This window comes from Magnolia sinica, chromosome 6, assembly GCF_029962835.1.
Source record: "Magnolia sinica isolate HGM2019 chromosome 6, MsV1, whole genome shotgun sequence".
Taxonomy (NCBI): Eukaryota; Viridiplantae; Streptophyta; class Magnoliopsida; order Magnoliales; family Magnoliaceae; genus Magnolia; species Magnolia sinica.
In genome coordinates, this window is record NC_080578.1 from 46625978 (window position 1) to 46653182 (window position 27205).

The window sequence follows — 27205 nt, forward strand, 5'->3', positions numbered from 1 at the left end:
TCTTGGGGTCCCATGTGGGGCCCACCGTAATATTTATCTACCATCCAAATAGTCCATAAGGTCACGCAGACCTGGATGCTAAGGAAAAATAAATTTCGTAATGATCCAAAACTTCTGTGAACCTAAAATGGGTTTCAAGGGCAAACGGTTCACCTCACTGTTTCCGATGACGTGGGCCACCTAAGCTTTAGATGTGGCTGATCTTTGGAGGGGGCCCACTTCTGGGAGTTGCCCACCTAATGAACGGGTTGGATAACGAATAAACATCATGGTGGGGCCCACGGTTGGGACCGTGGGTCCCTACCCGTTTCACGGTGACACCAGCAGCAGCAGGCGCTGCACCTATATTTTTTTTATTTTTTTATTTTTTTGAAATCTCATTTTTTCGAGGTTTTTCGTACATGGGGCCCACTTCGGAAGAGTCTACCCCGCCCATTGGTTTTACAGCCCATAACAAATCCATCAAGCCCAATGTTGGGCATCTTTCGGCGTATAGAAAATTTTGAGTGAATTTAAACGGTGAAAATCACTGTTTGCTAAGGTACGATCCACCAGTTAGTCGGATCAGTTTCATTTTTCAGCTCAACGCCTACTACAGGCTGAGGAATGGAATAGACGGCATAGATTGAATACATACATCAAGGTGGGGCCTGCACGAGCGGTCCACCCTAAAACCCAAAAATCTCTTCTTCTTTTTATGTTTTGTTCAGCTAACGTCCAGCGTCCCTGGACGTTGGACGGTTTTGGGCAAACGGCTTTACAAAGTGGGCCCTGCTCAGGTGGGCCACCAAATGATGGATGGTGTGAACACAACACATATGTAAAGTGGGCCCCACCCACAGATGGCTTGGACCAAATACATGCTTCATGGTGGGGTCCATCCAGGTGGACCACACGGCCACGTTATCACACAAGAAGAAATGAAAAAGAGAGGGAGAGAGAGAGAGAGAGAGAGAGAGAGAAAGGGAGTGAGACACGTGTGATGGAGGGCTCCGCCACTATGAGCCCTCCCTTGCAAGCAATCATACATCAAGTGGGTCCCATTACACGTGGGCTCATTAAATCGAAAATCAACGGTGGAGATCCTTTCTCCACCAAATGTAAGGTCTAGATGACCCTATCCATACAAGAAAAATAAACATCATGATAGGGTCTATGGAGAATGGCCCCATCATGGAATGATCATGAGGATCAAGGTGGGTCATTGGCCATACCTAGGGTCCAAAGTGAGATCCATACCATCAATCGATAGGCCTCACTTGACCCTTATCAAAAAATTAAAATCTAAGCCTATAAAAGCACCCACCGTTCGATCTTCTTGGTCCGTTGGAAGATCTCCTTGTGCTTCACTTTGATGGTGAAAGATGAGGTTTGAATGACTAGGATGATGGATCTAGGGAGAGGAAGTGGGCCACACAAACTCACTTTTCTCTCATGGAAGAGCTTGGACGTGAGCCTCTTCTCTTGCTTAGAATTTGTGAAGAGAAAGAGAGAGAGAGAGAGAGAGAGAGAGAGAGAGAGAGGATGTAAGGAGAGAGAGTGATGGGTGATGGAGTGATGGATGTGAGGTGAGTGATGGGTTGACCTTGGTGGTTGCTTAACTTATGGAGAAAGAAAGCATGGGTGCTCTTGTACTTGACATGAGATGATTGATTGATTGATTTGAGTGATTGATTGATGGGACATGTTGTAGAGATTCTCTTAATATTACAAACGTACGGTGTTTCTTCGAAATAAACGTCGGCCCACATCTCCTGGCCAGGGTATCGAATCGGTGTGTAAGACGCACCGTTGGAACCGCGGCGACGGTGCGGTCGCAATGGTACAAGTCTTGGATGAAGCTGACTTAAATCTAAAGGATACGACTTAGGGTCGTGCATAAACATTGATTATTAGTCACGGATTGCCAGAATTCACCGGGAAGGATCGCGGGAGTCGACGGAACAGTACGGACTAGGATATGGGTCTTACAACCAGTCGAGTGGCGGTTGACTCAAAGTCCAGCGAGCTTTTGGTTTAAAAATTTCGATCTGCTCAACCAGTTGAGGGAAGTGCTCGACCGATCGAGTAGGCCGCTCGACCGGTCGAGGACCCTGCTCGACTAGTCGTGGTTACGCATATTCATATCCGGATTTTGTACGGACTGCATAAATTTGAGGCAGTTTTCTCAGAGGTGCGAAAGAGAGTTGCCTAAACTATAAATAAGGGTCCCTAGGACTTTTCTAGGAGATGCAAGAGAGTTTCCTAAAGCTTTGTAAGGGTTTGCTAAAGAATTTAGGGCTATCAAAGGTGTGAGAGAGAAAAAAAAAAAAGGAAGCTTGTGGAAGGGAGGTTCTGCTCATAGAGGTGATCTACTGTGCACTTGACATCTCAACGCTTCTACGTCCTCGTTATCAGTGAGATCTCTCCATTTTTTTCTTTATTCTCTTATTGTTTATCCGCTCCTGAGTAAGTGAAAAAGGTTTGATCCAAGCGGTGTATGCTTGAGATTGGTTGTAACATTCTACTTCATATTGGATTGTTGATCTGGACGAGGTCCCGTGATTTTTACTTCTTTAAGGGATTTCCACATAAAAATCTCTTGTGTCGTGTGGTTTATGCTTGGATTTATTTCATTGCTTTATTATCTCATAATTCTGGTGTTTTTGGAAAGCTAGATCCTAAGGTTTTGTGCAACGGCCCCCAACACCCTATTCCCTTTGGATTCGACCTCATTCTCACCGAGTAAAACTACATCACAACCCTGCATTTGGGGTTCGTGAACAGCACTCTTTCCATAATATACTTGGAATGAAAGAATGCTCTAAGACTATCCATATGGTCCCAATATGGTAGATGCCAAAAGGTTTAAAATATTGAATTGTTAGAGCCACGTAAACCATGAACTTGGAAGAGTCGAAACAGTTTACAATCAACGTTCATCATGGAAAAGTGATGGATAGGATTATTTGACAGGCTTAGTGTTAAAAAAGGTGGGTCATCAATGATATAGACCACTAGGAGAAAGCTCCTGATTGATATGTGCTCCCTTTGACTATATTGCTAGGAGAGAGGGCTTACCATACTATGTTTCTATCATCTCTACCATACTATACCAAACTATTATATGGTTTTGGTAGAAAGAAATGATTAGGTGCTACCCCATGTACCGGGCTTACTCTATAGCAAGCATACACATGAAGTTGGGGTACCTGGTGGGCAATTTTGTCATTTATGAAAAAAAAAACTTAATTTCATATAAACGCGAAGGGTGAAGATACCCCGCTCGATTTTATCATTTTTTATGTTTTTTATGAAATGCTAAATCATTAAGGTGGTATTTGCATCTTAGTACCTTTGGTGGGCATTTTTATCATTTCTGAAAAAAGCACGCTTAATTTCATGAAAACAAGAGGGGTAAAGAAAACCCTCTCGATTTTATCATTTTTGAAATTTTTATGAAATGCAGGTTCATTAACGTAGTATTTACATCTCGGTACTTGATGGACATTTTTTGTCATTTAAGAAAAAAAAAAAAGGCATACTTAATAGAATCTAGAGGGGTGAACAAACCCTATTGGATTTTATCAATTGTGAAATCTTTTATGAGATGCCAGCTTACTGATGTGGTATTTACATCTCGGTACTATTGGGGATTTTTTTTTCCATTAATGAAAAAAGCACACTACTATTGGGTATTTTTTTCATTACTGAAAAAAGCACACATAATTTCATGTGACTGAGAGGGGTGAAAAAACCCCTCACCATTTTATCATTTTTTGAATTTTATATGAAACGACAGCTCATTAGTGTGATATTAACATCTTGGTCCCTGGTGGCATTTTTTTGTTTATTAAAAAAAAATAAAAATTAAAAAAAAAAAAAGAAACAAAAAAAAAGCACACATAATTTCATGGAATTGAAAGGGGTGAAAACACCTCTCTCGATTTTATCATTTTGGAATTTTTATAAAAATACCAGCTCGTTAATATGATTATGTACATCGTTGATGTAAATAAGTATTGAGATATAAATACCACATTAATGAGGTGACTTATCAAACAATTAATGGTCAATTTGCATTTGGATTAACTATAGAAGAAGAAATAATGGATAGCTTTGTCTCATGTTTTAATTTCAAAATATTGGCCATCGATCTTCCTACTAGTATATTTACCAGTATGTTGGTAGACCTGATAATTCATCACCCTACCACATGTATTGCAAAAATGGGTAGCATCTTCCCTTCTCATAAAAACTGAAACCTCAGGTGATATTTGATACTCTGACAGTGTTTAATCACATGATACACAAGCATTTAGAAAAAAATTTAACTCATTTAAGTTGACTAAAATTTAGAACCTACTCCTATTTCCTTAGGTCTAAGGATAAGATTTATGGAACAATTCTTACCCTCATTTATGGACACTTATTTGTTGAAATAAGACCATTGAATAATTTACAAGTTTAACTGTCCAATATATCTATCAATCTGAAGTTAGATACTCAAATTAAAACAAAATTTAGTGTACAATACATCTAAACTGGGATCCATAATTTGAACAAGTTACTGATGTGCCACATGGATAATTTGCAAGTGCCTATTTTTGTCCATCACATTTTGCCAAAGTATCAGAGCTTTTGTCAACAACCAAGTGTGAACGAGTACTTGTTGAGGGTCAAATATTGCATACCAGACCCATTTATTGCATGGATTTACAAGCATGATGCCGTTTGATAACCTGATTTAATTGTATTTGTGACGCAGAGTGTATCTACAAGCATGAACTGAAAAAGGGTGCTTAAACCATGGATTTGACGCTCTGATGACACCCAAGGAAGGGAAGAAACGTGAGGAAAACGGGAAGGAAGAAAAAAAAGAAAAAAAAAGGGTGAGGCTCGGTTTTGTTTTAGGCCGTGAGAGGAGCAGCTACGGCTGCTGCTGCTGTGCACGGTTGGGAAGAGTTCTGCACGTCAGGGAGTTCTTTTTGCTGCCGCTGCACGTCAGGGAAAGGAAAAGAAAAGAAGGGCTGGCACGTGAGAGAGGTTGGACGGCTGATTGGAGGAAGGACGGAAGAAAAGAAGACAAGAAGAGAAGATGAGAGAGAAAAGATAAGAAATTTTTCTTTATTTTTCTTCTCTTTTTCATTTTCTTTTTCTTTCTATTTGTTTTGGGTTTAGGCCAATCATGAGTGGCTAAACCTCTTAGCTGGGGCTAAGAGGTGAAGCCTGTAGCGAGATGGGAGATACTATTTCATGCGTTTAATATAAATTTCTGAACTGAATTTAATTTTAAGTGATTATTAAAGGAATATTTTCTTAGTCTTTAATGGTCTGTTGTGACTGAAATTACAATGGGTTTGCAATGGCTTTGAATATTTCTTTCCCCCTTTTTTTATGTTTATGAAGTCAGGAAGCCATGTTGTTTACCATTGTTCCATGGGCATGGTAGGATGACAGTACCCTTCCTGATCTTCAGACATTGTTGATTGGTTGGTAATTAGTTTAATCCTGTTGTTTGCTTTGTCTCCTGGGCATGGTTAGATGATGGAATCCATTCTAATTCATATACCTTTCATCTCTTGAGAACCAAATCAAGTAAGTTCAGTTCGAATTCCATAATCCTTGATGCAGGCAAAAGATCTCCCTGATCTCTACAAGTGGATCCTCTGAATCCCTAGTTTCCCTTCTCTGAATTCCTTAAGTTTTAGATAATTATTCCGCAATTATTCCTTAAATTTACAATTGAGTTTGATTACATCTTAGGCTAGTTCTATTTCTACCTAGTTTCAGGAAACGTACAGGTATCAGTCCCTGTGGATTCGACCTCGGTCTTACCGAGTTTATTACTACATCACAACCCTGCACTTGGGGAGTGAACAAGTTTTTGGCGCCGTTGCCGGGGACTGACGGTTACGTTTTTCTGAAATTAATTAGTTTTAGAATTAAGTTAGGATTAGGATTTTACTTACTTTAGGATAGAAGTTTTTATTTTATTTTATTCTATTTTTAGAACTTAACTTGTTTCTTGTTTTATAGGATCTGGACATAAGTTTCTAAATTGGTAATTCCTTCCTAATCTCTCTACTTTTTCATATTTTTAGAATTAGGGTTTAAATTTTAGAAATTTTCTAATTCTAGTATCCTCCCTTCTGTAGGAAATAGTTTATTTTTAGAATTTAGGTTATTTCTTTCCCTTCTTAGAAATTAACTTTCTATTTTTGTATTATTTTAGTAACTTTCTAATTCTGACACTTTTAGAATCTAATTTTGTTTCTTAATTTATTTTTAGAATTCTTTAGAAACTAACCTTCCTATTTTGTAGGCCTTTAAGATAGAAATCTCTAATTCGGTACACTCCTTCCCTACTTTCTATTTTTCAATTCTCTTTTTAGTAATCTACTTTCTAGTTTAGGATTCTCTTAATTTATTTTAGAAATTTTCACTTTCTTTTAGGAATTCTTTCTTTTAGAAGCTAGTTCACTTCTATCTTTCTTTTAAAGAATTGTTCTTCTCTTTTTAGAATCTAACTTATTTTATTTTGCAGGTTTTAACTCAGGACTCCAATTTGGTAATTTCTTTCCAACTCTCTCTTTCTTGCTAGATTTTCCTAGGGTTAAGTTTTTAATTGAGGGCTACGAGTGTTTTCATGACCAAGTGGGCCTGTGACGACACTCGACGTCTCTTGACTGAAGGAGGATTGGTTGAGGGGTTGACTATCCATCGCAGGACTAGACACCGCTCGAAATCCCCTGAGTTAATTGAGGTTATGGCTGAAGACCAACCTCCTCCACTTCCACCCAGGGTGGAGGATACCCAAGATGAGAATGAGGTGCAACAGGCACCCCCGCCTCGTACTTTACGAGATTATCTACAACCGGCGGGAGTGAGTACGCCCTCATGCATGATTTTTCCTGAAAACACAGGACAAATGGACATCAAGCCAGGAGTTATCCAACTCCTTCCCAAATTCCATGGACTTGAATCAGAGAGTCCATATTTACATTTGAAAGAGTTCGATGAGATTATAGCTACATTATGTTTTCCTAATGTATCTGAGGATACAATTAGGCTGAAACTCTTTCCTTTTTCCTTAAAAGAGAAAGCTAAGACGTGGTTACATTCACTGCGTCCTAGATCCATTGGCACATGGAACGATATGCAGAGGGAATTCATAAAAAAATTCTTCCCACATCATAAAACGATTACCCTCAGAAAAGCGATCATGAACTTTGCCCAAAAGGAAGATGAAACATTCTTTCAATGTTGGGAAAGGTTTAAAGATTTGGTCAGTTCATGCCCACAACACGGATTTGAAACGTAGCGCATTACAAATTTTTTCTATGATGGACTGACATCTTCCATGCGCCAAATGGTCGAGACAATGTCTAATGGAGAGTTCATTAATAAAGATATCGACGAGGTATGGGACTACCTCGATAGTTTGGCTGAAAAAACACAATCTTGGGACTATTACCCAAAGTCGAACACCACGTCTAGGCCGACTCAATTAAAGGAGAAAGGTGGATTATATCTCTTGAAAGAAGAGGATGATCTCAAGTGTAAAGTGACTACGCTCATAAGGAAAGTTGAGGAAAGAAGGATAAGGTCAATGAAATTGTTTGCGGCATCTGTGATTGCAACATTCACACAACTGAAAACTGTCCTACAATACCTGCCTTTCGAGGAGTGTTGAATGAACAAGCCAATGCCGTAAATAACTATCAAAGACCTTTTACTGGACCTAACTCCAACACATACAATCCTGGCTGAAAAAATCATCCAAACTTTAGTTGGAGGAATGGACAAACGGCGACTCCTCCAGGTTTCTTTAATCAAAATCCAAATCAAGTGAAACCTCAAGAGGAACCGGTTCAAAATCCCATACAAGAGCTGGCTCAAGCAATGCGAGGAATTACAGATTTTATGCAAAAGATAGATTCTCGTATGACGGTTATAGAAAAGGGGATGCTTCCTGCACAACCTCTCCCCAATCCTAAACCGCAGTACGAGAGTAATGATCCTAGCTCTTCAAATCAGATGGGGCATGCTAAATCCATCACCACTCTTAGGAGTGGTAAGATCATCGATAAAACTCTTCCGACTAGGCCCGAAAAGCCTCAAGAACCAGAAGAGGACAACAATGATGGATCTAGTGATGCCCCACAAAAAGTAGAACCGGAACTTCTAGAGAAGCCAGTTGCTCCATTCCCCCAACGGTTGGTTTCACCAAAACCTCTCTCTAACTCTCAGGATATCCTAGAGGTATTGAAACAGGTGAAAGTCAACATTCCTCTACTTGATGTCGTTAAACAGATACCTTCATATGCCAAATTCCTGAAAGACTTATGCACGACCAAAAGACGGAAAATTATTCAAAAGAAAATCTTCTTAACTGAGAAAGTGAGTGCCATCCTGAAGCAAGACGTGCCACAGAAATTCAAGGATCCCGGTAGCCCAACCATATCATGTGTAATCGGGAACCATCGAATTGATCACGCACTTCTTGACTTAGGAGCGAGCGTCAATCTGATTCCCTACTCGGTATATAAACAGTTAGGTTTGGGTGAATTAAAACCCACCCTAACCACACTACAACTTGCTGATCGCTCTGTTCGTGTACCAAGAGGGATAATTGAGGATGTGTTAGTCCAGGTCGATAGATTTTACTACCCTGTAGATTTTATCATCCTGGACACCGAACCCATCAATAACATGAGCACTCAGATTCCCGTCATTCTTGGTCGCCCATTCCTTGCCACGTCAAATGCAATTATCAATTGCAGGAATGGTATCATGACTATGTCTTTTGGAAATTTGACATTGGAGTCAAACATTTTTTTCAATAACGGCAGCAACGCAGAGGATGATGACGATTTCCACGACATTAACATGATTGACTCTTTCGTGGAAGATACGACACCTCTGACATTATCCTCCGACTATCTAGAGACATGCCTGGCCCACTCCCATGATTTTGATGATGACATGATTAGGGAGACGTGTGCCTTGCTTGATACCGCACCGGTACTTGAAGTTAACCGATGGAGGCCACAATTTGAAGAATTACCACAAACTGATGTAGTGTCTCTACCGTCTAACCTCAAGCCGCCGAAGCTTGACCTAAAACCTTTGCCCTCTTATTTGAAATATGCCTATTTAGGTCAAGATGAGACATACCCGGTGGTGATCTCTGCCCACCTGGAGAAAGAACAGGAGAGTATGCTTATATCTACTCTCATTGAGCATAAAGGAGCCCTGGGATGGACGATAGCGGACCTCAAGGGAATCGATCCCTCGATTTGTACTCACCACATATATCTTGAGGATAATGCAAAAACCGCTCGGCAACCACAACGTAGACTAAATCCAAACATGAAGGAAGTGGTTAAGGCCGAGGTTCTTAAGCTATTAGACGTGGGTATTATATACCCTATATCTGATAGTCAATGGGTGAGTCCAACTCAAGTGGTCCCTAAGAAGTCCGGAATCACCATCGTAGCCAATGCTAATAATGAACTCGTGCCAACTAGAGTCACTACTGGTTGGAGAATGTGCATTGACTACAGGAAGTTGAATACCGTCACGAGGAAAGACCACTTTCCTTTACCATTCATTGATCAGATCCTGGAAAAGTTAGCTGGTCATTCCTATTATAGTTTCCTTAACGGGTATTCGGGCTACAACCAGATAGAGATAGCCCCTGAAGACTAGGAAAAGACCACATTTACATGTCCCTACGGCACCTTTGCCTATCGAAGGATGCCATTCGGACTATGTAATGCCCCTGCCACCTTTCAGCGATGTATGCTTAGTATCTTTTCTGATATGGTAGGGCAATATCTAGAGGTCTTTATGGACGACTTCTCTGTTTATGGTCCATCTTTCAGCAAGTGCTTGGAAAGTCTTAAATGTGTGCTGAAAAGATGTGAAGAAAAGAACTTGGTACTTAATTGGGAGAAGTGTCATTTCATGGTTCAAAAGGGAATTGTCCTTGGGCATATCATCTCGTCCAAAGGAATCGAGGTAGATAAGGCAAAAATCGATCTTATCTCTAACCTACCTCCACCCAAGAACATCAGAGACGTGCGATCCTTCTTAGGACACGCAGGATTTTACAGGCGATTCATAAAGGACTTTAGTCTTCTCTCTCGTCCTTTATGTAATCTTCTTCAAAAGGATGCTCCGTACGAGTGGACTGAGCAGTGCCAGGAAGCTTTCACCAAGCTTAAGGGCACGTTAACCACTGCACCTATCATGCAGCCACCCGACTGGAGCCTTCCTTTTGAGCTTATGTGCGACGCTTCTGATTATGCTCTTGGAGCGGTCCTAGGCCAGAGAAAAGATAAGCGGCCCTACGTCATTCATTACGCAAGTAGAACTTTAAATTATCCAGGTGAACTACTCGACTACGGAAAAGGAACTTTTAGCTGTAGTGTTCGCCTTGGACAAATTTAGGTCCTACTTGATCGGATCCAAGATCATTATCTACACAGATCATGCGGCACTTAAGTATCTTCTTTCTAAGAATGATTCTAAGCCCCGCTTGATACGATGGATCCTTCTACTCCAAGAATTCGATTTGGAAATTAAAGATAAAAAGGGAGTAGAAAACGTTGTGGCCGATCACCTTTCTCGCCTTAATACCTCGATTCCCTTGAGACAACCCATATCAATGACATGTTCCCTGAGGAACAATTGTTTAGAGTCTCCCATTCACCTTGGTTCGCTAATATTGCTAATTTTCTATACCAACACATTGGACTGCGCAAGATAAGAAGAAATTCTTTACCAAGGTGTGCAACTTTTTTTGGGACGATCCATATTTATTTAAATATTTCCCAGATTAAATCTTAAGGAGATGTATGCCAGACGATGAGCATTAAAGCGTCATCTCCTTCTACTCTCAGGCTGTGGTGGTCACTTTTCGCTAAAAAGACCACGGCCAAGATTCTGCGTGTGGCTTTCTTGGCCCACTATGTTTAGGGACACTCATGAGTTTTGCAAAGCTTGTGAGTGTTATCAGAAATTGGGAGCATTGTCCCGTCGAAATATGATGCCTTTGAATCCCATCCTCATCATTGAAGCATTTGATTGCTGGGGCATCGATTTCATGGGACCATTCCCCCAATCATTTGGAAATCTGTATATTTTGCTCGCCGTGGATTATGTCACTAAATGGGTCGAAGCGATTCCGTGTCGAAAGAATGACCATCGCACGGTCATTAAATTCCTAAAAGAAAACATCCTTTCTCGATTCGGAACGCCTCGAGCCATCATTAGTGATGGGGGCTCACACTTTTGTAATAGACCATTCGAGAGCTTAATGAAGAAATACGGTATCTCTCATAAGGTGAGCACCCCATACCATCCACAGACAAGTGGGCAAGCCGAGATTTCTAATAGGGAAATTAAACACATCTTGGAGAAGACGGTCAACCCTGATCGTAAGGATTGGTCAATCCGATTGACCAATGCCTTATGGGCATACCGTACTGCATTCAAAACTCCTATTGGAATGTCTCCCTTTAGACTTGTCTATGGGAAAGCTTGTCACTTGCCTGTGGAGCTGGAACATAAAGCGTACTGGGCGATCAAGAATCTAAATTTCAATCTGGACAACGCTGGCTCGCTACGCAAACTTCAATTGAATGAATTTGAAGAAATCCGGAATGATGCGTATGATAATTCGAGAATTTACAAGGACAAGATGAAAGCATTTCATGACCAACACATTTCGCGAAAATCATTCGCGCCTGGTCAGAAGGTCCTTTTGTACAATTCTCGATTACATCTCTTTCCGGGTAAGCTTCGATCTCGTTGGACCGGTCCTTATATTGTTGTCACTGTTTTTCCGCATGGGGCCGTTGAGATAAGAGATCCCGACAATGGCAAGGAGTTTAAAGTCAATGGACATCGATTGAAACCATTTGTCGAGAAATTTGATTCAGAGGACATGTCCATGCCTCTGACTGATCCTATTTACCAGGATTAATCTCCTAGTCTGATGGAGGTATAGGTAAGTTTCCTGTTTTCTTAGGACTAGGGTAGTTGCTTTATTTGTCTGGCTGAAGACGGTAAACTTAGCGCTCCTGGGAGGCAACCCAGTTCTTCATTTCATGTCATTTTTATCATTAGTCAGTTCAATGTTTGTGGGTAACATTACTGCAAACCCTCACGAGACTACAACTCGTCCACTAGGGGTAACCTAGGGGTTTAAAGGCTTGTTGCATACGCTAAATGCAATCGAGAGCACCTACGAAAGTGGTATAGGTAGGATTTTATTTTGTGTTACTTTTGTTAGTTTCTCTCTTGTACTGACCCCCTTTTACGTAAATAGCTATGGAAAGCCTCTTGATTCTTTCAGGTATTATCTTCCCATCACTTCTCATTTACTTGTTTTGTCTCATGTGCATTGGATGCTTATTTCTTTTACATTGAGGACAATGTAGATTTTTGGTTGGGGGTGGGAGATTAGGTTTCCTAATCAGTGTTTCCTTGGTCTTGAGCAAGTTTCCTTGGTCTTGAGCAAAAGTTGTGAAAATTTTTGAATTTTTTTCAGGCTTTCTGATGAATTCGAAGTGATTTTGACGGCCATCTAGGGCACTTAGAATTTCAAGATGCGTAATGTTGGTACTTCATGACTCTTGGATTCAGTTATCTATTAAATTTCACAGCTAAGTTTGAATTGTTAATCCATTATTAGAATTTGTACACATTGATTGAGTCATGAATTCGCAGGACACATCTCGCGTGCATATTAAGGTTTCAGTTCGATATTGAAGGATTAACTTGGTAATCACTAAACATGAAAGGAACCAACTTGAAAAATTGAAAAGATTGGGCGAACAGTCTTTACCATAGGTTTGCTCCCTATAGGTGAGGATTCGATTCCCCATGGATGATATGTGAAAAAAATATATATATAATTTTGGGTGTACAGTCTTCATCATAGGTTTGCTCCCTTTAGGTGAGGATTTGATTCCCCTTCTTGACATTACGTTTAATGGAAAAGTCAAAAATTAAACGATAATGTGTGAGGCAAGTTCTGGTTATCGTGAATTCTCTTATTGGTTACCAATGATATCCTTAAATAGAGAAGTGAATTTTAAAGTTTCGAGATTAGACTATGCATCCATAGATCTCAATGGTTAGAATTTTTCTAATTAATGGATTAATATTTGAGCTTGATTTTGAAGTACCGTGAGTTCGATTCTAGGAGAAAGTAATGCCAACGTTCATGAATCTTAGAATTCGAATATCTGAATTGTTTTTCATAAATCTCTTGAGTTTGTAGAAATTATCCTGTAATTCTCAATTTATTTTTCGCATACTTTGCTCGGGACTAGCAAAATGCTGGTTGGGGGTTGTGTTGAGGGTCAAATATTGCATACCAGACCCATTTATTGCATGGATTTACAAGCATGATGCCGTTTGATAACCTGATTTAATTGTATTTGTGACGCAGAGTGTATCTACAAGCATGAACTGAAAAAGGGTGCTTAAACCATGGATTTGACGCTCTGATGACACCCAAGGAAGGGAAGAAACGTGAGGAAAACGGGAAGGAAGAAAAAAAGAAAAAAAAAGGTGAGGCTCGGTTTTGTTTTAGGCCGTGAGAGGAGCAGCTACGGCTGCTGCTGCTGTGCACGGTTGGGAAGAGTTCTGCACGTCAGGGAGTTCTTTTTGCTGCCGCTGCACGTCAGGGAAAGGAAAAGAAAAGAAGGGCTGGCACGTGAGAGAGGTTGGACGGCTGATTGGAGGAAGGACGGAAGAAAAGAAGACAAGAAGAGAAGATGAGAGAGAAAAGATAAGAAATTTTTCTTTATTTTTCTTCTCTTTTTCATTTTCTTTTTCTTTCTATTTGTTTTGGGTTTAGGCCAATCATGAGTGGCTAAACCTCTTAGCTGGGGCTAAGAGGTGAAGCCTGTAGCGAGATGGGAGATACTATTTCATGCGTTTAATATAAATTTCTGAACTGAATTTAATTTTAAGTGATTATTAAAGGAATATTTTCTTAGTCTTTAATGGTCTGTTGTGACTGAAATTACAATGGGTTTGCAATGGCTTTGAATATTTCTTTCCCCCTTTTTTTATGTTTATGAAGTCAGGAAGCCATGTTGTTTACCATTGTTCCATGGACATGGTAGGATGACAGTACCCTTCCTGATCTTCAAACATTGTTGATTGGTTGGTAATTAGTTTAATCCTGTTGTTTGCTTTGTCTCCTGGGCATGGTTAGATGATGGAATCCATTCTAATTCATATACCTTTCATCTCTTAAGAACCAAATCAAGTAAGTTCAGTTCGAATTCCATAATCCTTGATGCAGGCAAAAGATCTCCCTAATCTCTACAAGTGGATCCTCTGAATCCCTAGTTTCCCTTCTCTGAATTCCTTAAGTTTTAGATAATTATTCCGCAATTATTCCTTAAATTTACAATTGAGTTTGATTACATCTTAGGCTAGTTCTATTTCTACCTAGTTTCAGGAAACGTACAGGTATCAGTCCCTGTGGATTCGACCTCGGTCTTACCGAGTTTATTACTACATCACAACCCTGCACTTGGGGAGTGAACAGTACTGCGTGAGGGCATGCAAACAACTAACCAAGCACCCCTTCTCTTATGCAAAACATCAAGATAAATGGATTCCTCAATAGCAGGACATTCCAAGACTCATGTGAGCTTTGCTACGTGAATTTAGAGGCTTTAGACATGATTTTACACCGTTCTTGTTATGTGGCCCGCATAAGTTGTGGATTGGACTGACTGTATTCTGTTTCATGTGGTGTGGTATACCTAAGTTGTGATGCACCTTATGGAGGGAATGGGTGGATTTGATGCATGTCTGTTGCAGGTAGCACCAGTTAGCACTGGTCCAAATACAGTTTCTCCTGTGCATAAGTTGGATGTTGATTGCGTATTTAGCTAACTCAATATGCTATAGCCAACTGAGTAAATTCTGTAGAGCCCACTGTGCGTATCCGTCTTATCAATGCCATCCATTTATGATGCAGGGAAGGACATGATGAGGTCGATCATGAATTTCTCTGGACTCTTCATAGATATTTCTCGAGTCCACAAGGGAAGAAAATAGAAATAATTTCTAATAATTCAAAATAAATTAATTGATGATAAAAAAAAAAGAAATTACAATCCTCTAAATAGTGAACTCAAACCTATAAAGAATTTTAGAATCAAACTCCAACTCAAACTCACTAAAAAATGTGACTTATTATAAATAGTAAACCTACTATTTATACTCTTTATAGAAGTCATGATTTCTATTAGACTTCATGGTTTTAGGCCAAAAATAGTAAGTGTCCAGTTTGGCCTAGCCATATTATTCTCCTAATTTTTCTAAGCCCTTTTCATGTTGGGCACGACTCCTAAAGCTTAAAGGATCAAGAGTTGTGATTGAACTAAAATTTACTAAAAATAGTAAAAATGAAATTAAAAAGGACTTCGACCGTCGATATGATAGAATCTCATAAATTCGGCGTAGGCAACCCAACAAAGTGGGGTTGGTTGACTAAATTAGTTTCTCCTAGCCCAAAATCATATATGGTACGTTGAAAAACCTATTCCGGTTTGCGAGATGTGGCTATTTTACAGTCCTGATCACTTCCACCTCCGATCGGGCCTTCTCTGGTCCATCTTGGTCATGAAAGTGTCCGCAACTCTCTCTTTATCAGTCCCCTCTACTTCAAAACAACTCGTCCTTGAGTTCTCGTCTCGCTTTGGTTTATGATACTTAGTTAGGTCCATGACGTTGGAAGTGCGAGAAATCCCCATGTCATCCAAAAGATCAACAACGTAAGCGTTGTCATTGATCTTTCAGAGGATCGGTACCGGTCCAATATTCTTATTCTTCAAGATGTTGTAAGTCCCGGTCGGAGATCTATCCTTGTGTAGATGAACCATAACATGGTCGCCCACCTTAAACACCTTTTGTCGTCGATGCCTGTTAGCTTGCTCCTTGTACTTGTCATTCGAGGCATGCAACTTAGCTTGCACATCCGCATGAATGCCCATGATTCGGTCTAACATATATTTTGTTGTAATGATCATGCTCGGGAGTTTGGGTAAGGGGACCAAGTCAAGTGTGTGGCGGGGCACTCAACCATAAACAATCTAGAATGGGAACTTCCCTGTTGAGCGGTTCACTATGTTGTTAAATGCAAACTCCACTTGAGACAAGGCTAAATCCCACCACTTTGGTTTGTCACCTGAAATATATCAAAGGAGGTTTCCCAACTTGCAATCACAATTTCAGTTTACCCCTTGATCTGTGGGTGGCAGGCACTGTTGAACTGAAGTTGTGTACCGAATCGATTCCGTAAAGCCCGCTAGAAGTGGCTAATAAACTTCATGTCACGATTAAAAGTGATGGTCTTAGGAACCTTGTATAGTCACACGACTTATCTAAAAAATAAATTCGCCACGTGTGTTGCATCGAGGGTCTTCTTACATGGGATAAAGTGTGTCATCTTTGAAAAATGATCTACTACCATGAACACTGAATCTATGCCGCACTGTGTTAATGGGAGACCAAGTATGAAGTCCATAAATAAGTCCTCCCAATGGCCGTTAGACACAGGTATTGAGGTGTAGAGGCCCGTATTATGAGATTGTCCCTTGGAGGTATGACAAACATGACAATGGTGCACTGCTTTACCCATGTTACGTACTAATTGTAGCCAATAATACCTCTCCTTAATAAGAGCCCATGTCTTGTCTTGCCCAAGGTATCCACCAAGGTTACCTCCATGTAGTTCTTGAATAATCCGCTTCCTCAGAGAACTTTGGGGGATGCATAGTTGATTCCTTTTGAAGAGAAAATTGTCTAGCATATGTAGGTCACTGGGATGACCTTTTTAGCACATCATCCATGCATCCTTGAAGTCCTTGTCCTTAGCATATAGCTCTTTGAGATAGTCAAAGCGGACTACCTCATTGCTCATTGTAACAAGTAGTGATACATGGTGGTTAAATACATCAACCACTTTATTCTGCTACCTTGACTTGTGCTTCAGAACAAATGTGAATTCCTGCAAAAAGGTAACTCATCTAGTATGCACACGATTCACGTTAGCCTGGCTATCAATAAACTTTAAGGCTTAATGGTCAGGGTAGAGAACAATCTCTCTTTGAATCAGATAATGTTGTCAGTGTCGCAGCGCCTAGACCGTTACGTACAGCTCAAGTTCATATGTCAATCACTTCTTTCTGGCTTCCCTAAGCTTCTCGCTGTAGAAGGCTATCGGTTTGCCTTCTTGTGATAAAACTCTTTCAATTCCGACATAAGAGGCATCACACTCAACATCAAACAACCTGTTGAAATTGGGAAGAACTAAGACTGGTGTTGTGGACAATCGATGCTTGATTCAGTAAAGCTCTTGTCAGCCTCATCGGTTTATTAAAATAAACATTTTTCATGCAATCTGTAATAGGTGCAACTATGGTGTTGAAATTCCTCGTGAATCAATTATAGAAGGTCACCAACCCATGGAAACTTCATGAATGTTTGTCAAGATCGGTCATTCCCTGATGACTTGCACCTTTTTATTATCCACGCAGATGCCCCTGGATGTCATAACAAATCCTAAGAACAATAGGCTGTCTATTAAAAAACTGCACTTCTTTAAGTTGATGTACAATTTGTTAACTGATAGGACTTATAGCACCTGCCTGAGATGTTACATGTGCTCCGTCTCACCCTAGCTATATATCATGATGTCATCAAAGTATACTATCATAAACCGGCCAATTAACAGCTTCAACACTTGATTCATCAGACGCATAAAAGTTCATAGTGCGTTCGATAGACCGAAGGGCCTGACCAGTCACTTATACAACCCTTCTTTGATCTTAAATGTCATTTTCCACTCATCACCGGGCCGGATACGATTATGATGGTACCCGCTCCTCAGATTTAGCTTGGAGAACACCTTGACACCTTCTAGCATATATAGCACGTCGTCAAACCGCGGTATTGGGAATTAATATTTAATAGTAATCTTGTTAATTGCTTAGTTGTCGACACACATGCATCAGCTCCCATCCTTTTTAGGCTTTAATAACGCTGGCACAATACATGGGCTCATGCTCTCTCTCAAAAGACCCTTACTGATCAATTTCTCCACTTGCCCCTAAAGTATCTTACACTTTTTCGGACTCATCTAATAGTGAGGGTGGTTGGGCAAGCTAGCCTCAAGGACAATGTATATGTGATGTTGGATGTCCCGCATGAGGGGCAATCCATCGAGTAAATCTTTGGACCACATTTCCTTGAATTCGTTCAACAATTACCTTAAATTTGGAGGAATGTCTAAGAGCTCCGATCTATCGCCCTTTACCACCATGGCATACACCTCGCCGATTTCCTTAAATTCCTCCACAAATTTTCAAATAGTCAAGAGGGAGGTCCCCTCCACTTTAGAAGCTTTGGGGTGGTTCTCTAGTGCCATCGGGGTATGGATCATCTTACGACCATCCTTGAAGAAGACATAAATGTTGTCTCATTCCCGAGGGGTCGCATCACGGTCTAATTGTCATGGTCGACCGAGTAACATATGACATTCTTCCATGTCGACCACATTGCAAAGCACTTGATTTTTATAGTTTCTAACAATTGGAAATGAGATAGTGCATTGTTCGGTTACTTAGGTCCCGTTCATCTTCTTTATCCAGCCAAATGAGTACGGTGAAGGATGCTTTATCATAGGTAGTCATAAATTGTCCACTATCACCTTCGAGATGATGTTCTCGCTACTATCATTGTCTATGATTACATGACAGATCTTGATGTTAATGGTACACTGCGTACAAAATATATTGTGTCGTTGCGGGTGCACCTCCTTCCTTCAAGTGTACAATAATCGCCTCACGACCAAGGATGCGCCATAATCCTCGGCCAACTATTCTTCGTCACCAGCTCCTTCCTCAACGGCTTGTTCATCTTCATTAAATTCAGGGCATTCTTCCACTGCATCACCTTCGGTGCCACGTTTGTTAATGGTCAAGTGGGTTGCGAGGCGTTGAGGGTAGATGTTCGATAAGTGGCTCGATTGGCCACAGCGGTAACAATTGTTCGACCTTAGCCAACCATAATAATTTGGAATCCTACTCGGACTTACTGCTATGTGTGCTGCATGTTGAGGCCTAGATGGACCGCTCCTCATGTCACAGTTCGCGATTGTAAGAGGTTGAGAGCGTCCTCCGAATGGTTCCTTTCTTTTAGCAAGCATGGAATCCTGCTTGAGCCCTGTCATGGGGGGCCGAGTCGAAGGATAAGGCCAAGTAGGGACTCTTGTAACTTGCATTTCTGCTATACCTGCCAACTGAACCGCTTCATCCATGGTCCCAACCGGGTGCATATGAAATCGGTCCTGAATTATTGATCGTAAACCGCCTAGGAACCATGCTACCTTATGTTATTCAGTATTTGACACGTCATTCCGTGTTACCAACCACTTGAATTCTTTGGCGTAATCTATGTCAGTTCGATTCCCTCGTCAGCAATTTTGGTATTGTTGGATCAATACTCGATCGTAATCACTGGGGATGAATCGTGATCGAAGAAGACGTCTCATCCATGGCCATGATCGGATGAGTGCCTTGTTCTGTCGGGCACATGAGAGTTGTAATTGCTCCCACCATGTAGAAGCATCATATTTAAATTTGAATGTTACTAATTTCACTTTTTATGTTCCGGCACATCCATGTAATCAAAATATCGTTCTACTTCAACTAACCAGTCGATGAAATCGTATATATGTAATAAGCCATTAAAACTGAGAAGTTTGACCTTACCTCGATAGTCTCTTTCAGCATGATCTAATTCAGTGCCTCCATGGAGCTGTTGTCGAGCAAAACCGCCATCAAGGCCCTCGTCGCTAGAGCTCGACTTATCTAAGGTAGGCCTTCGATTCATCTCTGGAAATGCTTTACGGACATCAGGGTTACGGAAATTAGGGTGATGTCGTACATTGATCACGGGTGGCTGAGCATCGCCTTAGGCTCGGGGCTGATTTAGTGCATCCATAATACGGTGAGGGTTGCTTGCAGCCCTTGTATGGTCAACCGACTCTCCTAGTGGAAAACTTCCATTCTTCTCAATAGATAACGAATCCTTAGATCACTATCCACGGGATTTTGGTCTATTCCTTCGTTATTTGTCATCGGCCTAAGGAGAATCCTCGCTCTAATACTAATTGACACAAAGAAGGATGTGATGAGGTCGATCACCGTCTTCCTCAAGGATAACTACTCTGAATCAATGGAGTTTCTCTGAACTCCTTATAGATATTTCTCGAGTCTAAAAGGGAAGAAAATAGAAAATAATTTCTAATAATTCGAAATAAATTGATTGATGATAAAATAAAATAAAATTACAATCCTTTAAATAGTGAACTCAAACTTAGGAAGAAGTTTCAGAATCAAACTCCCTAAAAAAACGGGACTTGCTATAAATAGTAAACTTACTATTTATAGACGGTCATGATTTCTACTAGACTTCATGGTTTTTGTTTTCGGCCAAAAATAGTAAGTGTCAAATTTGGCCTAGTCATGTTATTCTCCTAATTTTTCGAAGCCCTTTCATGTTGGGCAGGACTCTTAAAGCTCAAAGGATCAAGAGTTGTGATCAAACTAAAACTTACTATAAATAGTAAAAATGAAATTAAAAAGAACTTTGGACTATTGATCCAATGGAATCTCGCAAATTTTGTGTTGGCAACCTGGCATGGCAGGTTGGTTGGCTAAAGTAGCTTCTCCTACCCTGAAATTACATATGATACGTCGAAAAACTCATTCCAATTTGTGAGATACTATTGTTTTATGGTCCTAGCAGTCCTGATAACTTTCTGCCTCTAATCAGGCCTTCTCTATTCCATCTTGGCCATGAAAGTGTCCACAACCCTCTCTACATTAGTTTATTTTTCTACATCATTTTAAGATATTAGTCCAAAATTAAAATATATCCAAAACTCAAGTGGACCATACCACGGGAAACAGCAGAAACAGCAGGGATAATGACATCCACCATCAATTTGTTTTTTATCTTATTTTAGGCCATGAGACTAAAATTAAAGCATATCCAAAGCTCAAGTAGAGCACAACATAGTAAACAGTGTGGAGATAATAACATCCACCATTGAAACCCTTCTTAGATCCCACGGTGCCAACTTGTTGGTAAGGTCACACAGACATGAACGAAGGTAAAACACAAAAATCAGCTTGATGCAAAACTTTCGTGGTGTCAACAAGTTTTGAATGGTAGGTGTTTGATTCACACTTTTCCATTGGTATGGTCCACCTGGGCTTCGCTTCGATTTTAGGCTCATGTCCCTTAAATGAGCTGGTAAAACGGATGGACGGCGTAGAGAAGACGCTTAACATCACAGTGGTCCGCACAGAATTTACTCAGCAGTACGCAATCCGCTTCCTTCGAAAGACAAATCAACCTCCAGTGTTAAGGGACATGAGCTCAAATCACGCACCCCGCTTCCTTTCTCCCGCCCAAAAATTACTCTTGATTAGATGGGTCCACCATCTCTTCCATGGCCCATCATCACTCTCCTATGTGATCTCCTCCAAACAAAATGATACCCCACCTCTTCAGAAAATCCCCATCTTCTCCTCCGTCCACCACCCACCTGTCAAACGTCCTCCTCGTTGCCTCCGTCTCCAAAGCCCTTTCCGTCTCCGGCACCCGATCCCTCGATTCCACTCCAATCTCTCTCTCCCAATCTCTCGTACTCCAAATCCTCCGTCGTTCCTCGCTCGATCCCTCAAAGAAGATCGAATTTTTCAAATGGGCTTCTCTCAGGCATTCTTACAAACACTCGGCAGACACTTACTCGCAGATCTTCCGCACCATCTGCCGCGCCGGCCGGCTCGACGAGGTCTCTTCCCTCTTGCATCTGATGAAGGACGACGGCGTTGTGGTCGATTCTGCTACGTTCAAGCTCCTCCTTGATGCATTTATCCGGTCGGGGAAGTTCGACTCTGCTTTAGATATTCTCGATGAGATGGAAGAGTTGGGTGCTACTTTGAATCCCCACATGTATAATTCTGTTATTGTGGCTCTGGTTAAGAAAAACCAAGTGGGCCTCGCGCTTTCAATATTTTATAAGCTTCTAGAATCTTCAAATGCTGGTGGAGATGCCGCTCTTGATTGTGTCGCTTGCAATGAGCTGCTTGTTGCTCTTCGGAAAGCCGAGATGAGGGATGAATTCAAAAGGGTTTATCTGAAATTGCGTGAAAAAGGGTTTGGGTTCGATACATGGAATTACAATATCTGTATTCATGCATTTGGGTGTTGGGGGGATTTGGGTTTCGCGCTACAACTCTTCAAAGAGATGAAGGAGAAGGGTCCATCGTCCAGCCCAGATTTATGCACTTACAATTCTTTGATCCGCGTGCTTTGTTTGGTGGGAAAGGTGGGTGATGCACTGATTGTTTGGGAGGAACTGAAAGGGTCTGGTCATGAGCCCGATGCATTTTCTTATAGGATCTTGATCCAAGGGTGTTGCAAGTCATATAGGGTGGAGGATGCAATGCGCATTTTTAGAGAAATGCAGTTTAATGGATTTCGTCCAGATACCATCGTTTATAATTCTTTACTCGATGGTCTGCTCAAGGTGAGGAGATTGACGGATGCTTGTCAGCTGTTTGAGAAAATGGTTCAGGATGGTGTGAGGGCGTCATGTTGGTCATACAACATTCTGATTGATGGGTTGTTTAGAAATGGAAGGGCTGCAGCTGGGTATACTATGTTCTGTGATTTGAAGAAGAAAGGACAGTTTGTAGATGCTATAACTTACAGCATTGTTGTATTGCATCTTTGTAGGGAGCGTCGGCTGGAGGCTGCACTTGAATTGGTTGAAGAAATGGAGGTCAGAGGATTTGTTGTTGATCTTGTTACAATAACGTCTCTTTTGGTCAGGCTCCATAGGGAAGGTAGGTGGGATTGGGCTGAGCGTCTTATGAAGCATGTCAGGGATAGTAGTCTGGTGCCGAATGTACTTAGATGGAAAGCTGACATGGATGCTTCGATGAGAGATCCTCAGGATAGGAGAAAGGATTTTATGCCACTGTTCCCATCTGAAGGTGGCCTTGGCGAGATTATGAGTTTGGTAGATTCAACCACAGATTTGGGGGCAGCCAATGAGCACAGTTCAGATAGCGGAGCTCAAGATGAGGCGAATTCTCTTGCTGGGTGGTCATCATCTCCGTACATGGATCAACTGGCTAATGAAGTTCAGTCAATCAGCCGCTCTCGATTATTTTCGGTGTCAAGAGGGAAGAGGGTGCAGGGAGTAGGAGCCAAATCTTTCAATGTCGATATGGTCAATACGTACATGTCAATCTTTCTTGCAAAAGGGAAATTGAGCATAGCTTGCAAGTTGTTTGAGATCTTTACAGAAATGGGCAGTGACCCAGTAAGTTACACATACAATTCATTGATGAGTTCTTTTGTCAAGAAAGGTTATTTCAGAGAGGCATGGGGAGTTCTACGTGAGATGGGAGAGAAACTTTGTCCAGCAGATATTGCGACGTACAATGTGATAATTCAAGGCTTGGGAAGGATGGGTGAAGCTGATCTTGCAAGCACTGTTCTTGATCAATTGTTGAAGAAAGGTGGTTATCTAGACATTGTGATGTACAATACACTGATTCATGCATTGGGTAAGGCAGGCCGGATAGATGAAGCTAACAAGCTGTTCAAACAAATGACTGGCAGCGGGATCAATCCAGATGTTGTAACTTTTAATACACTCATTGAAGTTCATAGCAAGGCGGGCAAAGTGAAAGAAGCATACAAGTTTTTGAAAATGATGTTAGATGCAGGCTGCCCTCCTAATCATGTCACTGACACTATTCTGGATTATCTAGAGAAAGAGATTGAGAAACTGAGATACCAAAAGGCGTCGATTAAGCGGAACAAAGAGGATCTTCCTTAGAATATTTAAGGATGATGTTAGAAAATGGAATATTTGCAGCCATAACATGGCCCACAAGATCTTTGCATGATGGGTATGTGGAAGATGAATGGTCTATACTGCTTTGAACATGGATGCACCACATTGACAAAGGAACTGTGTGTCCACCAGCCAGAGTAGACAATGGGTCTGACCTATGGAATGGAGCATTTAGCACTACGCTATCATTTTGCAGTGAATTTTGTGGAATGGAGCATTTAGCACACCCACCATCCACTTTTGCAAGATGTACTAAATGGTTCCTTCACAAATTGCACAAGGGTAGGGGGCTTCATTCCATTCCATTCTCAATCTGGATACATCCAAATCGGCCCTTCTAAATGAGTCTGTAGCAAATGCTCAGAGCTAGTAATTCATTGAGGAGAACAGGTGGTTTGATAAAGAAATAGCTGATATGATGGCATTTAGACTGGATATAGCCTATAGTGCAGCTTGTCACGGCCAAGGTGCTTCCCCAGCGTAGACTGTGCGGCACTCTTCTCGCAGTTCCGTCGTGAACAAGTCAGCCTTCTCCAAGTGCACTCCCCATGAGCTACCAAAGCTCACTGGAATGCAAGAGAGACACAAATGTATGGACGAAAACTTTGTTTTTCACTAAAGCTAGAACTTCTCGATTACTTCATAAATGAGGGCCTCTCATCCTCAACTCTAGAACTTACATGTGTGGCTAGGATTGTGCCACATGGCACTCATCCAATGGCCAATCGTGCCACATGACACACATCCAATGGCTAAGAACTGAAGTAGTTACAGCTCCCAAATGCAAAATATAACAAGAAATAAAGAGTTGACATAAGCAAGATATGTAAAATACCAACTTACTAGTGTTGATTTCACGTCCCAACAGGCTCTACCAACAAGGTTCACACCATAAAACTAACCTGAGAACTTTTTTAAATAATATGCAAGGCATTATAAAGATCTTTTCTTTTTTCCTTTTCCAGCAAGAGTTACATATAGACAGAAAATTAGAATCTGAACCCATTAAACAATGAACCTGGATGGTTTATGCATAATGCATCTAGACAATTAAGCACAACAAACCTGGACACTTTGAATAATGAACTTGGGTATTTAAACATAATAAACTTGGACACTTTATTTTAGACAATGAATCTAAACACAATGAACCTAAACACTTTATTCTAAACAACAAATCTAAACACTTCGAACTTTAATTACATAATAAAATACATAATACACTTTTCTAAAATATCTTCTTTGAATAATGATTCAATCATGGGTATGTTTGTGGCTCCACTACGCGGATCATCTACTAATCCTGTCTTCCATTCTCAAATCTAACTCTTTTGAGCCTTCTTGTTGTTTTCAAAATGATCCAAGAGCTTTTCCGCTAATGACATCACTCGATCTGTCCTGTCATCTGTCTCCTCTTCTTGAGAAGAACTACCTCGAGTTTCCTTCATCCTCCTCTCCCACTTCAACAGTTGATTGTTCTCCGTTGTAGGGCGTGAGCAGTGTTTCAAATAGTGCCCGTAGCGTAGTGGTAATGTACGCTACGTAGCGTCCCAAATAGCGTAAATCCCTTGTAGTGTACGTTGTAGGGGTCGTAGCGTACGCTACAGCTACGTAGTGTAAGCTACAATGTATTTTTTTACTTCTTTTTTTTAATTATTTTTTTCATGTTTTCTTTGTTTCTAATGTTGAGGAATGTGACACTTGTATTATACTTGATACTTTCAACCTATGGGATTTTTATTTCTTTTCATAATTGTGACTTGTGGTTTCAATTAGACATTATTAATTAAAGTGGTTTGCTTAAAAAGTTGTTGATGTGATAATTATTTGATTTGGCTTATATATGTGGATTGGCTTTTGATAAATGATAACTAATAACTTTTTTAAACATGCTTATAATTGATAAAATGAATCATCTTTTAGGCATTTTTATATTTTTTTCCTTTTTTTTTTTCACTATCTATTATATTTGTCCTATTTTTAAATTAAAAAATAGAAGTATCGTGTAGCTTATGCTACACGTTACATGTTTACGCTACACGCTATAAAGGGCTGAGTGCTACGCATCATGCTACCACTATTTAAAACACTAGGCGTGAGATCTTATATGCTGATTGTTGAAAACATTGGAAGTCTTCATGTGATCAGGCAACTTTGCCTTGTAGGCATTATCATTGATCTTCTTTAGAATACCATAAAAACTGATCTTCTTCGCTTTAAGCTTGTTATAAGCACCTAGGGGGAACCTCTCTTATCAAAGAAAGACCCAAACCAAGTCCCCCTCTTAAAAAATCAATGACTTGCGGCTACGACCTGCAGCTTCCTTGTGTTGTTAGCTTGCAATCGTGTTCACACTTTATCATGCATTGCTTGAATGTTCCAAGCCATCTCTTTGGCAGCCTCATTCACCATTCTGGGCTTTTGGATTGGTACAAGGTCTGAAACATTAGTTGGATTGACCCCATACACAATCTCAAAAGGGTTCATTTGCGTGAACCTGTTGTGTGAGCCGTTGTAAGCGAATTCTGCATGAGGCAGCATGAGGTCCCAGTGTCTCAGACGATGGCCCACTAAACTATGAAGCAAGTTGCCCAAGCTTCTATCAACAACTTCAGTTGTCCATCCGTATGTGGGCGATAGGCAATATTGAAGCGCATGTCTGTCCCCAATCTCCTCCACAAAGTGTGCCAAAAGTGGCCCACGAATCTAGTGTCTCTGTCAAAAGTAATGGTCTTTGGTAGACCACGCAATTGAACCACCTCCCGTAAAACAAAGGTTGGCTACGTATAAAGCATCTAAAGTCTTCTCATAGGGGATGAAGTGTGTCATCTTAGAGGACTTGCCAACAACCAAAAAAACATTGTCTATACCTCCTTAGGTTCATAGAAGACCCAACCGAAATTCACGCCGACATCCTCCCATGGTGCTTTAAGAACAAGGAGTGGAGTATAAAGGCCAGTATTCTGAGCTTGACCTTTGGCCATCTGGCAAATATGACAACGTTCCATGAATCAAGTTACATCCTAACGCAATCTGGGCAAAAAATATTGTTCCACCAAAGCCATTGTCTTGTCACAACCAAAGTGGCCTGACAAAGCACCTACATGCAGCTCCATAATGATCCGCACACGGAGGGAGAAATTTTGGACACATAGTTGTGCACCGCTGAATAGAAACTCATCTCATATAAGATATTCTCCCAATTGTCCCTGCTGCACATCTGACCAAATCTCTCCG

At 40.8% G+C, this 27205-nt stretch overlaps 1 protein-coding gene and 1 non-coding gene across 13 annotated transcripts in view; one reads left to right on the forward strand and one right to left on the reverse strand.

Moving 5' to 3' along the window:
* Nucleotides 1-7186: 7186 nt before the first annotated feature.
* LOC131250442 (small nucleolar RNA R71) lies at nt 7187-7293 on the reverse strand. Its single transcript, XR_009173369.1, has one exon. It is a non-coding gene; the product is annotated as a small nucleolar RNA R71 (small nucleolar RNA).
* Nucleotides 7294-21422: 14129 nt separating this feature from the next.
* LOC131248734 (pentatricopeptide repeat-containing protein At4g01570) overlaps nt 21423-27205 on the forward strand; it is a 39034-nt gene continuing 33251 nt past the window's right edge. For all 12 annotated transcript variants that reach the window (XM_058249157.1, XM_058249165.1, XM_058249159.1 and 9 more), the window contains exon 1: nt 21423-24558. In XM_058249157.1, coding sequence (XP_058105140.1) covers nt 21587-23950 — 2364 coding nt within the window. In that variant the 5' untranslated portion in view covers nt 21423-21586 and the 3' untranslated portion in view covers nt 23951-24558. The remainder of the gene's footprint in view (nt 24559-27205) is intronic.